This window comes from Perognathus longimembris, chromosome 23, assembly GCF_023159225.1.
Source record: "Perognathus longimembris pacificus isolate PPM17 chromosome 23, ASM2315922v1, whole genome shotgun sequence".
NCBI classification, from domain to species: Eukaryota; Metazoa; Chordata; class Mammalia; order Rodentia; family Heteromyidae; genus Perognathus; species Perognathus longimembris.
The window spans coordinates 31,335,211-31,351,124 of NC_063183.1; the positions used below are offsets into that span (position 1 = coordinate 31,335,211).

The 15,914-nt window shown below is 41.3% G+C and overlaps 1 protein-coding gene across 3 annotated transcripts in view; it reads left to right on the forward strand.

Moving 5' to 3' along the window:
• Nucleotides 1-15,914, forward strand: part of Ttbk2 (tau tubulin kinase 2) — a 49,145-nt gene that overhangs the window by 558 nt on the left and 32,673 nt on the right. For all 3 annotated transcript variants that reach the window (XM_048332880.1, XM_048332879.1, XM_048332877.1), the window contains exon 2: nt 15,218-15,353. In XM_048332880.1, the coding sequence (XP_048188837.1) occupies nt 15,285-15,353 (69 nt within the window). In that variant the 5' untranslated portion in view covers nt 15,218-15,284. The remainder of the gene's footprint in view (nt 1-15,217; nt 15,354-15,914) is intronic.

Sequence of the window (15,914 nt, forward strand, 5' to 3'; positions counted from 1 at the left end):
CCTGGAGACCCGTGGGTCGCTGGCCCACGCCCTGGACAGACCCAGTCGGCCTCCACCTCGGGGGTGGGGGGCGTCCCGGTTCTGCCCCGTCGCGGCCTGCCCCCCCACCCCCACCCCCGGCTCGGGGGTGTCTTCGCTGAACTCGGAGGGGTCACGAAGCTGCGTCTGGTTCTCTCCCTGTGGGTGACCCACATATCACTTGTAGTTAGGCTGCTTGTTACCAGGACCGAACGCCGAAGGTTTTCCAAGCGCCAGGGGAGGGGAGGGGAGGGGGGGCATTCTGAAATAGGAGCGGTTTCTTTCCCCTCCTCCTCCTCCTCCCCTCATCTCTCTTAATTAATGGAGGAGGGCACGAGGTCTGTGAAGCACACCGCCCCCCCGAGTTATGTTCATCCAGGCAAGCCAGGACGGTGTATGTGTGTGTGGGGGGGGGGCTACTTGGGGTGCTGAAGTAATGGCCCGAGGAATTTTCTTGCCATCAGCTTGACAAAGATGATGGTGTAGATAGGGATGTCCAGGGAGGGACAAAAAGATGCCCCTCATCCGTGCCGTCAAAATCCGAGAAGTAAATAATCCGTCGGAGTGCCAGGATACCTTGAAGTTAAAATTTGTTTCAATCGGAGCTGCATTCCAGGGGGAAAATGACATTGAGTTGTACTTTGCTTAAGAATGAAGTTGATAGGTGGCAGCAGTCCTGGTAGTAACTGGTCTCTTCCCTTGCTTCGGAAATTGTTCCTTCTTTGAGTATTGAAGAGGATGATTTTTATGATAACCGGGTGTAACTGTAGCCTGTGTATGATGCGAAGGTATTTGGTTATTCAGCAGGGAGTTACGTTACGAATAGCACAGTTTTGTTACAATGTTTGATTCTGAGACATTAATAGTTGCATTGGTATTTAAAACACTGGATTTACTAGAATAGACCAGTGTGCGAGTGTGTGTGTGTGTGTGTGTGTGTGTGTTTGGCTAAATGGAAGAGTTCATTTAGGGGACAAAAACATGAGGGACAAAAACATGAGGGACAAAATGGTCCCTCTTTTTAAATAAAGCTATAGTGATAACAAATATAGCAATATGGTTAATCTTGGAGAATAAAATATTTCCATTGATAAGTATGTGGACATAGGTGTGGTATATTGTGATCTATACAAATGAGGAAAACATTGAAAGGAATCTTTAATAGAGGCATATATTTCCTATATGATACATTTTCACAGTGGATGCTTGAAGCATAATTACAAAGGAAAGTTTTTCCATATGGTAAAGTGTTAGGAAATGCTCTTTTTCTCTTACAGTTTGGACACAAATAAAAGCTGGAGGTGTGCTCATCAGTAGAGTGCCTGCCTAGCAAGCACAGGGCCGTGAGTTTAAACCCCCATACCACAAAAAAGTCCATAGCTTCCTTAATTTAATTTATAATATCAAATTGAGGCAAATTTGATCATGAGTAGGGAGCTAAGAACACTCTCTTGATGATTATCTTGTACTATGTTTCATACATAATTTAGTCAATTCTCTATTATACATGACTTCAGATTTTTATGTCTTCTTTTGGCTTTTAAGTACTGATTATTTTAATACCTCAGGAAAGCCAGGCAAATTGAACTCAATTATATAGGACTTCAGATATCTTTAAAGGTAGTGTTAGGAGTGAAATTTTATATAATTTAGACAATTTTGAAGGTATTTCACATCTAAAAACGTATTATGACAAGCACGGCTGTTGGTTTTTCAAAGAAAATGAATATTACAGAGTTGAGTTAGTCTTGATCATAGAACTCAAATTTCACTTTGGTGATGGGCAGGGGATTCTTCCTATGTTTCACAGTTAAAAAAAATAGTTTATTGGGCTGGGTGCCAGTTGCTCATGCCTGTAATCCTAGCTACTTAGGAGGCTGAGATCTGAAGATCAAGGTTCAAAGCCAGCACAGGCAAGAGAGTTCTTAAAGACTCTAATCTCCAATTAATTACTAAAAAGCCATAAATGGAAGGGTGGCTCAAGCATAGAGCACAACTATTGAGCAGAAATAAGGGACAGTGCTCAGGCCCTGAGTTCAGGCCCTAGTACTGACCAATAATAATAATTTACACAGATGACATCTTAGTTGTAAATTATGTGTTACCTTGAACTAAAACCACCAAGCTAAAATACTTCCACATTTTATTTATTTTTTTGACAGTCCTGGGGCTTGAATTCAGGGCCTGGGCACTGTCCCTGAGCTTTTGCTCAAGGCTAGCATTCACCACTTGAGCCACATCGCCACTTCTGGCTTTTTCTATATATGTGGTGCTGAGGAATCAAACCCAGGGCTTCATGTATACGAGGCAAGCACTTTACCACTAAGCCATATTATCCCAGCCCTGGAATCTCTTTGTTTTTTGATGTCTTTTTTTAAAAGTAATTTTTCAGTACTAGGGATTGACCTGGCCTCATGCTTATTAGGTAAATCCACTTGAACTCTACCTCTAGTTTGTATTTGTATATACACATATAAGTGTATATGTGTACACATTGAACTCAGTGTTTTATTAGGCAAGTACTCTACCACTTGGACGGTATCATAGTCCTATCTGAGATTTTGTAGAAAAATTCAAATTGGGTCAGAGCTATTTGTTTACTTGATTGTTTCTATTCACTTGCCTATAAATATTTCAGGATATCTTCAGTTTTCATAGAGTTTTGAAATTAAACACATTTAACGCTATTTCACTTCATTCTCTTTTGCTGTTGGTGTTGGTAGCCAGTATATTGTAAATATAGTGACAGTAGTAGCAGTTTTTCCCCAAAGCTTCAGAGAACAGAACATTTTGCACTGAAAATACACAGTGCTTTTAAGTTAAACTATTGTCCATAGCACTCCCAACTTTTTTGTGAACTTTTTTTAATGTATGTGCCAGCCCTGTGGCTTAAACTCAGAGCCGGGGCACTATCCCTGAACTTTTTTTCTCAAGGCTCGTACTCTACCACTTGAACCACAGGTTCACTTCTGGATTCCTTTTTTGTGGTTAATTGGATATAGTAGTCTTACAGACTTTCCTTCCAGGCTAGTTTCAAACCACAGTTCTCAGATCTCAGCCTCCTGAGTGGCTGGAATTATAGTCATGAGCTGCTGATGTCAGGCAATTGACAACTGTTTTTAAAATTACATTAAATTTTTTTTCAGTTCTTTCAGGGTAAAATTTCCCAAGGTAAAAAGTCAACTGTTCTTTGAAAAGAATCTGGATCTAGAATCATGTGTCCTTAGAAATTGGAGGTAAAAAGTGGTTTGTTGGCTCTCCTTGGTGACCTATCAAGATCGGAGCTAACAATATTTTAAGAATCATTATTTACTTAGCATGGAAATTTATATCTTTATTGCAAATAAGAATCAAGTATTATTTTTGTTTTTTGTTTTTTTCAGTTGTGGGGCTTGAACTCTGGGCCTGGGCGTTGTCCCTTAGCATTTTCACTAAAAGCTAACTAGAACTCTACCACCTAAACCACATCTCAACTTCCAGTTTATTGCTAGTTAAATGCAGATTAAGTGTCTCTTGAGTTTGTTTTCCCAGGCTTGCTTTGAACTGCAATCCTCAGATCTCAGTCTTCTGAGTAGTTAGGAGGTATAAGCCACCAGTGTCTGGCTACTCTATTAATCTCTGAGGCACTTCTTGAGCCAATCAAGTTGACAATGAAGAATAACCATTACAGGTTAAGTTCACGGCCAAACACATCTCTTTATACTGTTACATTTTATCCCTAGTCCCCGAAAGGGGACTCATAATCCAAAATGCATTATCTGACTCCATGAGTCCCACAACAGTTTCAACATTGTTCAGAAGTCCACATTCAAAGTCTCCTTTGAGACTGTGATCCCCTATAAGGTTAAAAAGAAGAGTGAAGACCGGAAGTGACAGTGCATGTCTGTAATCCCAGTTCCTTGGAAGCAAATACAGGAGGATTTCAAGTTTGAGGCTAGCCTGGGCAAAGTTATTGAGACTCTACCTCAAAAATGAAAGAAGTGGGAGCTGGGAATATGGCCTAGTAGTAGAGTGCTTGCATCTCATACATGAAGCCCTGGGTTCAATTACTCAGCACCACATATGTAGAAAAAGTGGGGATATGGCTCAGGTGGTAGAGTATTTGACTAATAAATGCAAGGCCCTGGATTCAAATACCCAGAGGAAAAAAATTGCATCCTTCTGGCATACAGTGACACATGGTCAAGATTCCCATTCCATTTGGGAGGAACATAAATATAGCAAGAGGGACTGACACCAAAGCAAGGCCAAAACCCAGTAGGGCAAACATTAGATGGTCAGCCCCCTGTCTTGCATCCAGGGTTCATGGTGGCACGTGTGGAAGGTTCTTTGCTGAATGTCAGTGGATGGTCCATAGTTTAATTCCTGAGAGAGTTCTTGTTCTTATTTGAAACTTCATGAAAACAGCCTTTTCTGTGTGTATTACTGTCAGCACTCTGGTCTTCTGAGCTCCCACCAGAACCACCTGTTAACTTTTTTTTTGCCAGTCCTGGGGCTTGGACTCAGGGCCTGAGCACTGTCCCTGGCTTCTTTTTGCTCAAGGCTAGCACTCTGCCACTTGAGCCACAGCGCCACTTCTGGCTTTTTCTATATATGTGGTGCTGAGGAATCAAACCCAGGGCTTCATGTATACGAGGCAAGCACTATACCACTAGACCATGTTCCCAGCCCCACCTGTTAAATTCTGCTTGCTCCATTATTTAGGCTTTCCCTAGCCCACTCCTCCAGACTCTTCCAGAAGCCCATTTCAAAGGCTGCCAAACCACCTGGTCAAATAGTCAGAGCAATGACCTCACTTTCCTGGCTCAATTTTTTCTTTTTATTTTAGACATCATCACTGTGACAAAATACTTCACATAATAAACAGCTGAGGAGAGAGAAGCCTTAATTTTGGTCCATGGTTTTAGAAGTTTCAGTCTGTGATACCTTTGAGGTACCTGGTTAGGGGTGGAGGGCAGAGCAGCTCACTAAATGGTGGTCAGGAAGCAGAGAGAGGGAGCTCTAAGGAGCTTTAATCCTTTCCTTTCCACCAGACTCCCAGCCAGTGGGAGGGTGCTGTCACTGGTCATTTTTTATTAAGTGTCAGACTTAATTTTACTCTGTTATGTACTTAGTTTTCTTTTTTTTTCTTAAAATATTTTTGGAATTTGCTTTTGGATACAATTATTTGAACATAGTTTCGTGACTTCAAGGCTGTGAATAGTTGAAGCTTTTTGTGTTCTTTTTGTTTTGGGCCCCATTCCTGAGGCTTGAACTCAGGGCTAAGCACTGTCTCTGAGAACTTTTTGCTCAGGGCTGGTGCTCTACCACTTGAGCCACAGCTCCACTTCCAGCTTTGGGGTGGTTAATTGAAGATAAAACTCTCATCTACTTTCCTGCCCTGGCTGCCTTCTAATTGCCATCCTGAGATCTTAGCCTCCTAAGTAGGTAGGATTGCAGGTGTGAGAGCCACTAGCTTTTTTTCTCTCTCTCTCTCTCTTTGTTGCTCTTCCTTTCTTTCTCTCTTTCTTTCTTTTTCTTACTGTGACAATTGATTATACAAACTTTATAATCCTGTATGAACATCGAGATTATTTTACCTGCCCCTTGATAGTGATTCTTGCCTTAGTCTTCTTTTTTTTTTTTTTTTTTTTTTTTGCAGTCCTGGGGCTTGAACTCAGGGCCTGAGCACTGTCCCTGGCTTCTTTTTGCTCAAGGCTAGCACTCTGCCACTTGAGCCACAGTGCCACTTGAGCCACAGTGCCACTTCTGGCCGTGTTCTATATATGTGGTGCTGGGGAATCGAACTCAGGGCTTCATGTATAGGAGGTGAGCACTCTTGCCACTAGGCCATATCCCCAGCCCCTTGCCTTGGTCTTGACTGCTGCATTTCAACACACGCTGATAACTGCTCCCATTTCAAGGAGAACCCTCTGTAGATTTCCAGGAGTGTCTGTGGGGCTCCTCTTCTCCAGTCTTCTACCTGTGGTCAACTCTAGCTTCCTTGGCTTCCTGTGCCTCTTAACTTTTCCTCAACTTGCTGTGATATCTGGGCTCTGTTTGTGTCCCCCATCCCCTGTCCTAACCAGTGAGCACATTTCACACCCTTCCTTTTCTCACCCATCCCGGTGCTGTGATCATCAGCCTGTGGTTGAGTGACTGAAATCAGTTGTTTCATATATTTTGTCTGTTTTTCTAGTTGCCTAAGGTGGGAGGGTAAATTTTCTTCCTTTTACACTATCCTCGCCAGTACAGTGGTGGGTGTGTTTAAATCTTAAAAGAGTAGTCATTCCCCACTATGCCCTAAATATAGCTGCAGATATATTTCCTCACTTTTAGATACACCATGAACTTTTTTGATGATTAATTCTGGCATCATACTCTTTGAGATTAAAATCATAGCGAAAAATAACTTACATTTTTTGTTAAAGAACAGAATCTTACATAAACTCTATATGACACTTATAAAATCGGTGCTGTTTGTTTCTTGAATTATCTAGCTTCCATCCCATGGATAAAGGGAGATATTGCTTCAGATTATCTCCTAACTGAACTTTTTCTCTAAAGTGCTTTGATGGCTCCTCCTTGCCCACTGAGACAGAATAAAGTCGATGCACTTCCTATTTTTGTTTTCGTTTTTTTGTGGTACTAGACATTCTACCATTGCACTATAATTCCCATTCTCTTCATTTTTGCAGTCTAAATTGAACTTATGTGTTTCAAGCCTATGTATTCTCCTTTCATACTATAAACTCTTTTCACTGGGGATGCAGCTCAGTGATAGAATGCATAAGACCCTGGTTTCAGTCTCTAGCACCAGAAAATAACAACAAAACACTCCAAAGTAGCTTTTTAAGGACTTCTTTTTCCTTCTTTCTTTTTTTTTTTTTTTTGAAGACTTTTTTCTTTTTACTTCCATTTTTTTATACTGTTATTGGGACTTGAACTCAAGGTCTGGGTGCTATCCCTGAGCTTTTTTGCTCAAGGATAGGGCCACAGCTCCATTTCTGGGTGCTTTTTGCTGTTTAATTGGAGATTAGTCTCATAGACTTTTCTGTAATCCTCAGATTTCATCCTCCTAAGTAGCTAGAATTACTGGCTGGCACTATTAGTGCCCAGCTATTTTTATTATTTTTTGATCAACTAATTTTTCTACTTATATTAAAAGCAAAATTATAATGATAAGATAGTAATTGTAGTTGTAGAATAATAATTTTGTCATACTGCCAAAAACACTTTTATGTAAATTTGATAAGTAGTCATTAAGGTTGTTTTTCTGCAAATGAGATTTAAATGCAGTGATCATACAGATATGACTATTTCCCTTCATCAGTGTTGTTGTTGTTAGTGGGGCTTGAACTCTGGGCATGAGCACTGTCCAGGAGCTTTGTTTATTTATATTGCTCTTCAGCTCAAGGCTAGCACTCTATCACATGAGCTACAGTACCACTTCCAGTTTTCTGGTGGTTAATTGGACATGAGTCTCATGGCCTTTCCTGGCTGGGCTGGCTTTGAACCATGATCCTCAGATCTCAGCCTCCTGAGTAGCTGGGATTCCAGGCATGACCACCAGCACCCAGCTCCTTCATCAATATTTAAATAAGCCAGGGACTGTTTTTGATTTGATTGTATCTGTGGCTGTAACTATTCCTCCTTTTAAAGTAACTTACAGTGGCTGGGGATATGGCCTAGTGGGAAGAGTGCTTGCCTCTTATACACGAAGCCCTGGGTTCAATTCCCCAGCACCACATATACAGAAAATGGCCAGAAGTGGTGCTGTGGCTCAAGTGTCAGAGTGCTAGCCTTGAGCAAAAAGAAGCCAAGGACAGTGCTCAGGCCCTGAGTCCCAAGCCCCAGGACTGGCAAAAAAAAAAAAATAATAATATAAAGTAAAGTAAAGTAACTGGGCTGGGGATATGGCCTAGTGGCAAAAGTGCTTGCCTTGTATACATGAGGCCCTGGGTTCAATTCCCCAGCACCACATATACAGAAAACGGCCAGAAGTGGCGCTGTGGCTCAAGTGGCAGAGTGCTAGCCTTGAGCAAAAAGAAGCCAAGGGACAGTGCTCAGGCCCTGAGTCCAAGCCCCAGGACTGGCCAAAAAAAAAAAAAATAATAATAATAAAACTTACAAAATGACATGATAAGTAATGACTGTCATTTATTGAGCCCTGACAGTTTGGGGGGTACTATATGTCTTTAACAGTGTCCTATATTAGCACTTTCAATTCTTAGTCCCCATTGTTAAAGTGGAAATAAGAAGGAAAAGGAGAAATGATGGGCCTAACAGTCAGAATTGATTTCTGTTTTGTGAAGTTGTCCCTGCAGTTAGATGATGATAAATTTATTTCAGTGGTATGTTTATTTCTCAGACAATAGCCTTTAGGGAATCCTCTTTATTGTCTTACTTAGTCCTGTGTGTGTTTGTATGTTTATATTGTGATATTAGCCCAGCCTTTCCTGCTTTGTTTTTCACTTTTCATACACTTTAAAAAACATTTCCAGGGCTGGGGATATGGCCTAGAGGCAAGAGTGCTTGCCTCGTATACATGAGGCCCTGGGTTCAATTCCCCAGCACCACATATACAGAAAATGGCCAGAAGTGGCGCTGTGGCTCAAGTGGCAGAGTGCTAGCCTTGAGCAAAAAAAAAAGAAGCCAGGGACAGTGCTCAGGCCCTGAGTTCAAGCCCAGAACTGGCCAAAAAAATAAAATAAATAAATAAATAAAAATAAAAAAAGCATTTCCAGGGCTAGGAATATGGCCTACTGGTAGAGTGCCTGCCTCATATACATGAAGCCCTGGGTTCGATTTCTCAGCACCACATATATGGAAAAAGCCAGAAGTGGTGCTGTGGTTGAAGTAGTAGAGTGCTAGCCTTGAGCAAAAGGAAGCCAGGGACGGTGCTCAGGCCCTAAGTGCAAGCCCCAGGACTGGCAAAAAATAAAAATAAAGTTCCTTTTGTTGTTTTATTGTTTATTTTGTTCTACTGTTGGCTTTTTCTTTTTTCACTTTTCCATTTTATATTTCTATGTGAATCTCTGTGAGTTAAATTGTATGCAGTTTGATGTCTCATTTTGGACTGAGCAACTTCACCAAATATCTGATTATGATTGATGTAGTCTTTGTGTTGAATGACTTTGTGATCTGGGTACTCTTAATGTTTTGGGGTGTGTGTGTGTGTGTGTGTATGTATGTGTGTGTGTGTGTATGTGTGTGTGTGTGTGTGTTGGTCCTGGGCCTTGGGTTCTGTCCCTGCTTTTGTGCCTAAGACTAGTGCTCTACCACTTTGAGCCACAGACTTACTTCTGCCTTTTTGAGTAGTTAATTGAAAATGAGTCTCACAGACTTTTCTGCCCTGTCTGGCTTTGAACTGAGAGATCCTTAGATCTTAGCCTCTTGAGTAGCTAGCACTACAGGTGTGAGCCACTGGTGCTCAATGATATTCTCAACTTGTTATAATTCGGTAGTTATTCTTGGTGTTTTTTGGTCTAGCAAGTATTTCAAATGATTTTTCACATTTTGTTTTATATTTATAAGGTATATCTCCATTTTGCATGTTCTGTTCATATTTTGATCCTCTTTGGATCTGTTTTGGCAACACTTCTAGATTTAGCATCCTTGTCAGAATTCATTAGCTATTTCCTTCTTGTTTTAGGTCATTAAGGATATTAATTCACTTCTTGTAGTATCTAGTTTCCTGTTTATTTTAAAATTATTTGTATTATTGAAAGAAATAATCCAAAGCAGTTATTGACAGCATTGCTTTTGAAGCCAACTTACGTTAATTTTCCAGATATAATCCATGATGTCGAATGCACAGTTTTGAGAAACTATTACTGTAATGCTTAGTATTGTAATCTATTACTGCATAACGAATTACCCAAAACTTAGTGGATTTATTTATTTATTTATTTATTTTATTTTTTGGCCAGTCCTGGGCCTTGGACTCAGGGCCTGAGCACTGTCCCTGGCTTCTTCCCGCTCAAGGCTAGCACTCTGCCACTTGAGCCACAGCACTGCTTCTGGCCGTTTTCTGTATATGTGGTGCTGGGGAATCGAGCCTAGGGCCTCGTGTATCCGAGGCAGGCACTCTTGCTACTAGGCTATATCCCCAGCCCTAGTGGATTTTTTTTTTAAGGCTAACCTTGAACTTGGTGTATAGCTCAGACTCACTTTAAACTATTTTTTTTGTCTTGTTTTGTTTTTTTGTCAGTCCTGGGGCTTGAACTCAGGCCTGTCCCTGAGCTTCTTTTGCTCAAGACTAGCACTTGAGCCACAGCCCCACTTCCTTTTTTTTTTCTATTTCTAAGGAAGCAAACCCAGGGCTTCATGCATGCTAGGCACCACTAAGCCACATTCCCAGCCCTAAACTATCATCTTTTTAAAAATTATTTTTTTTTAGATTTTTTTTTGGCCAGTCCTGGGCCAAAAGCCACTGTTCCTGGCTTCTTTTTGCTCAAGGCTAGCACTCTGCCACTTGAGCCACAGCACCACTTCTGGTCGTTTTCTATATATATGGTGCTGAGGAATCGAACCCAGTGCTTCATGTATATGAGGTGAGCACTCTTGCCACTAGGCCATATTCTCAGCCCTATTATTATTTTTTTAATGTACCAAGGAATGGAACCCCGGGCCACATGAATACTAAGCAAGCACTCTACCACTTAGCCAAATTCCCAGCCCTCTTTATCATTTTGGAAGGTACCTAACAATATAACAATTTAGGGCAAGAAATAAGTAAAACACGTAAAATTTACCTCCCACCTCTGTCTCCCAAGGGCTGGCATTCTGGGTAAGCAGGGGGAATATAGGCCCAACTTGGGATAGATCTGTTCCTAGATGCATTTCCCTGTTCTAAAACTTTTTTTTTTGCCAGTCCTGGGCCTTGGACTCAGGGCCTGAGCACTGTCCCTGGCTTCTTCCCGCTCAAGGCTAGCACTCTGCTACTTGAGCCACAGCGCTGCTTCTGGCCGTTTTCTGTATATGTGGTACTGGGGAATCGAACCTAGGGCCTCGTGTATCCGAGGCAGGCACTCTTGCCACTAGGCTATATCCCCAGCCCTGTTCTAAAACTTTTAAGAATATCATTTTGTTTCATGTGTTTCTGTTAGTGAGTTAGTGACAAATAATTGTCATATAGTTTTATAGTTTCATCTGAGGAATGATATATAAAATTTGAATTTTATTTTTTGCCAGTTCGTTAGCTTATACTCAGGGCCTCCTGTTCTCACTCGGCTTTTTTGCTCACAGCTTGGTATTTTACCACTTGACCCATACCTCCAGCCAACCATTTTGCTGGCAAATTGGACATGGCATCTCACCTTTCTGTTTGGGTTGGCTTTGAACCATAATACTCTTAACAACAAAGCCATAACCTTTTGATGAATCCAAGTCAGAAGCAGACATAGTTAATCCCTAACTTCCTAGCCAACATATCAAATAAGCTACCAGAAAGTTTAGGGGAGCTAAATTAACCTGGGTCCTTACATCAGGCAAGAGAATAAGTCAGGCAAGACAAACATAAAAGTTAGATAGGAAAGTTTGCTAGAAAAGAAATATAGCAGAGAAAGAGAATACTAGCACAGATATGCCACTGGAAGACAGCTCTTCATCTCTGCCATCTTGGCAGTTTTTCTTGGTACAGAGGTTGCCCTTGGGTTCAAAAGTAAGAATTAGGGGCTGGGGATATGGCCTAGTGGCAAGGGTGCTTGCCTCCTATACATTAGGTCCTAGGTTCAATTCCCCAGCACCACATATACAGAAAATGGCCAGAAGTGGCGCTGTGGCTCAAGTGGCAGAGTGCTAGCCTTGAGCAAAAGGAAGCCAGGGACAGTGCTCAGGCCCTGAGTCCAAGGCCCAGGAATGGCCAAAAAAAAAAAAAAAAAGTAAGAATTAGAGTCCCTGAAAGATGGCTTTCTAATTGGTGTGTCTTATGGCTGTGCTGTCCTTTTTCCCCATTCTTTTATTGCTCTCTGCTGCATTTTGCTGTCTGGCAGATTTTTTTTTTTTTTTTTTTTTTTTTTTGGCCAGTCCTGGGCCTTGGACTCAGGGCCTGAGCACTGTCCCTGGCTTCTTCCCGCTCAAGGCTAGCACTCTGCCACTTGAGCCACAGCGCCGCTTCTGGCCGTTTTCTGTATATGTGGTGCTGGGGAATCGAACCTAGGGCCTCGTGTATCCGAGGCAGGCACTCTTGCCACTAGGCTATATCCCCAGCCCGCAGATTTTTGTTTATCACCTTATCCTGCCTTCTGCAAGTTCTATAGTCCAAAATTCCCTAACTGGCTGCTGTCTTACTAACTCATATCAAAACTACTAAGTGTAGTTTTAAGATTTTTTTTGTGGTTCTTTTATTTCCTAATATATATCTTAATAGGATTTATAATCAAAATACTTTATTTTTATTTCAAGGGAGAAAATGTTATTACAGGTTAGTAAAGATCCATTCTGACTCTTAAAAGAACACCTCTCATCATTCCAAATCCCACCACAGTGAAGAGTATGAGTTACTGTTAACATTGGTCCCTACTCAAAATACTAGTTTGGTTGGTCTGGGTTTTTGTTGTTGTTTTTGGTCAGTCATGAGGCTTGAACTCAGGGGCTGGATGCTGTCTCTGAGCTCTTTTGCGCAAGTCTTGTGATCAATCACTTGAGTCAAAGCACCACTTCCAGCTTTTTTCTGAGCAGCTTTTTGGAGATGAGTCTCATGGACATTTCTGCCCAAGCTGGCTTCAAACCACCATCCTCAGATCTCATCCTCCTGAGTAGCTAGGATTACAGGCCTGAGCCACCAGCGCCTGGCTGGTCTGGCTTTTTTAAACTGTATTTTATAGCCACTTAAAGTAATTATTTTCTATATGATTTTTTTTTCTCTGCCACAAACCTGTTCGGCAATGTGTTATTGGTTTTGTATTCTTTTACAGTTTTAGAGATTGTCCCCTCTCCATTTTTAGTATATTTTAAATTTAATTTTACCTCTTGATTATCTTGAAGATGCCACCCACTCAGTAACTGAATAACATTCTAAATTTGTTATGTTTCATGCAAAAGAGAGCTATGACTGTAGGAAAGGATTTCTTCCAGTGAAGCAAACTTTTCCTTACTGGGTTTGGAAAATTATGGAGTTCAGGGATTGATAAAACAAGAGTATTTAGGATTTGCTCTCCTTTTGTTATATAAAGGTGGCTGCTACTGACTGGCTAGGTTTCTAAAGTGAGATCATTATTATCATTATTATTTGTTTCCCAGGCTGGCCTTGAGCCTTTGGCCTCAAATCCCTTCTGCCTTAGTCTATGCTACAATTCCCAGCTGAAGCTATTATTGATAGACCAAAAAGGTTTAAAGACATTTTTTTTTTTTTTTTGGCCAGTCCTGGGGCTTGGACTCAGGGCCTGAGCACTGTCCCTGGCTTCTTTTTGCTCAAGGCTAGCACTCTGCCACTTGAGCCACAGCGCCACTTCTGGCCATTTTCTGTATATGTGGTGCTGGGGAATCGAACCCAGGGCCTCATGTATATGAGGCAGGCACTCTTGCCACTAGGCCATATCCCCAGCCCCACCTAAAGACATTTTTGATGATTACCTTTTCTTATATTTCTGTAACGAAGTATAGAAATTTTTTTTGTCATTTATAAAAACAATTACACAGTTCCAAGTTGAAAACTTGGTATATTCACAGAAGCTAGGCTTCTCCCCTCTCCACTTTCTCCTCTCTCCCTGTCTCTGTTGAGTGAATGTAAATGAACAACAGTCTGTTGGGCCAATTTATCCAGCCACCTTTAGTTTTTCTTTGAAGATTGTTGTAATACAACCACACTTACTTGTTGCATATTGTCTGTGGCTTCTTTTGTGTTGTAGTGACAGAATTGAGTAGCCATGACAAGAATATATTCCCTGTGAAGTCTAAAATACTTGCTGGCCTTTCACTGAAAGTTTGTCTGTGACTGTTATGGAGAATATTTATTTATTTAATTAATTAATTGCCAGTCCTGGGGCTTGGGACTCAGGGCCCGAGTACTGTCCCTGGCTTCTTTTGCTCAAGGCTAGCACTACCTCTTGAGCCACAGCACTACTTGTGGCTTTTTGTGTCTATGTGGCGCTGAGAAATGGAACCCAGGGCTTCATGCATCCTAGGCAAGCACTCTACTACTAAGCCACATTCCCAGCCCCTGGAGAATCATTTTTATCAAAGAAAATTACTGGCTTATCTTCTTTAAAAAAGGAAAGAAAAGAAGAGAAAAGGAAAGGAAGGAAGGAATGAAGGAAGGAAGGAAGGAAGGAAGGAAGGAAGGAAGGAAGGAAGGAAGGCAAGCAAAAGCATATGGCGACTAATGCCTGTAATTCTAGCTACTCAGGAGGATGAGGTCTGAGGATCTCCATGGAAGCCAGCCCAGTCAGGAAAGTCCATGAGACACTTGTCTCTAATTGACCACCAAAAAAATGGTAGTGCTCTAGCTTTGAGCAACAAAGCTCAGGGATGGCGCCCAATCCCTGGGTTCAAGCCCCAGGACCAGCACACACACACACAAATAAGTGAAATAAAAGTAAATACTAAAATATATTAAAAATATGAATACATTGTACCTTCCTTTTGTATAAATGTGCCATACCATAAATGTAATCCTTAACTGCATCTTGGTTTTTTTCATTGAAAATAGTTCCTGTAAATCCTGTCATGATCTTTCATTCCCAGACTAGGTTACAGTTACATCTCCTACAGAAATGCTATTCATTTTACTGTTGTTCTTTTTCTTGTAATATTGGATAAGGTTTAGTCAAAGCCTTTTCTCATGTTAGGTTTATTTTCTACGCATGTTGTAACATTAAAATATTATTAGCTTTAATGGTGTCAAGCTCTATGTTACAAACCTATCAAACTATAAGCTGCTTAAGTTAAATAACATCCTCCCCTTGGGCAATATTTGTACTCAGGATAGTAATCTGTTTGGGTCAAGTGCCATTGACTCCCATGCTTGCCCTGTAATCTCTCTATCTCAGTCACTGTATCTGTGTCATAATAATGTATTTGTAATGTCTGAGCATCCAAGGCAAAGTACATTTGTAAATTTGTATTAATTTTTAGAGAGGGTGTGTGTGTGTGTGTGTGTGTGTGTGTGTGTGCACTTCTCTCCCTCCAACAAAGTAACCTAACTTTATGTTGTGCTTCTTGATGCTTCAATGTTTGGTTAATTAGCCCTGATATGCTGTTGCTGTTTTTGCCTTAGGTTAAATGGAAACCACCTTTGAGAGCTAGATGCCTGTGTAGCTGTTTCACCACATCAGTGTTCTGCAATGAGTGGGGGAGGAGAGCAGCCAGATATCCTCAGTGTTGGAATCCTGGTCAAAGAAAGATGGAAAGTGGTGAGTGTACATCTCTTGAGAGAAAGTGTGTGCATGTGCACACACATATGAGGAAGTGTGTGCATGTGCGCGCACATATCGAGGAGCAGTAACTTGTGGTACCCTCACAAAAATAGCATTTCTTTGGAAATATTATCTACATTGCTTATATGCCTAAACTTGTCATTGTCATCGTCATCGTTGTTGTTCTCTTCCTCCCCTCCCTCCCTCCCTCCCTTTCTTCTTTTTTTGGCAGGTCCTGGAGGTTGAACTCAAGGCTTGGGCGCTGTCCTGAGCTTCTTTTTGCTCAAGGCTAGCTCTCTACCACTTGAGCCACAGCACCACTTCCAGCTTTTTCTGTGTATGTGGTGCTGAGGAATCAAACCCAGGGCTTCATGCATGCTAGGCAAGCACTCTACTGCTGAGTCACATTCCCAGCCCCTCTTTCGCTTTTTTAACTTACAATTAAGGAAACTTGTAAGTATACATAAAAATAGAAAGATGGATATGATGAACTTACATATATTAATGACTCAGCTTTCAGCGTCATCAGAAGCCAGGCGCACTGGTAGCTCAGGTCAG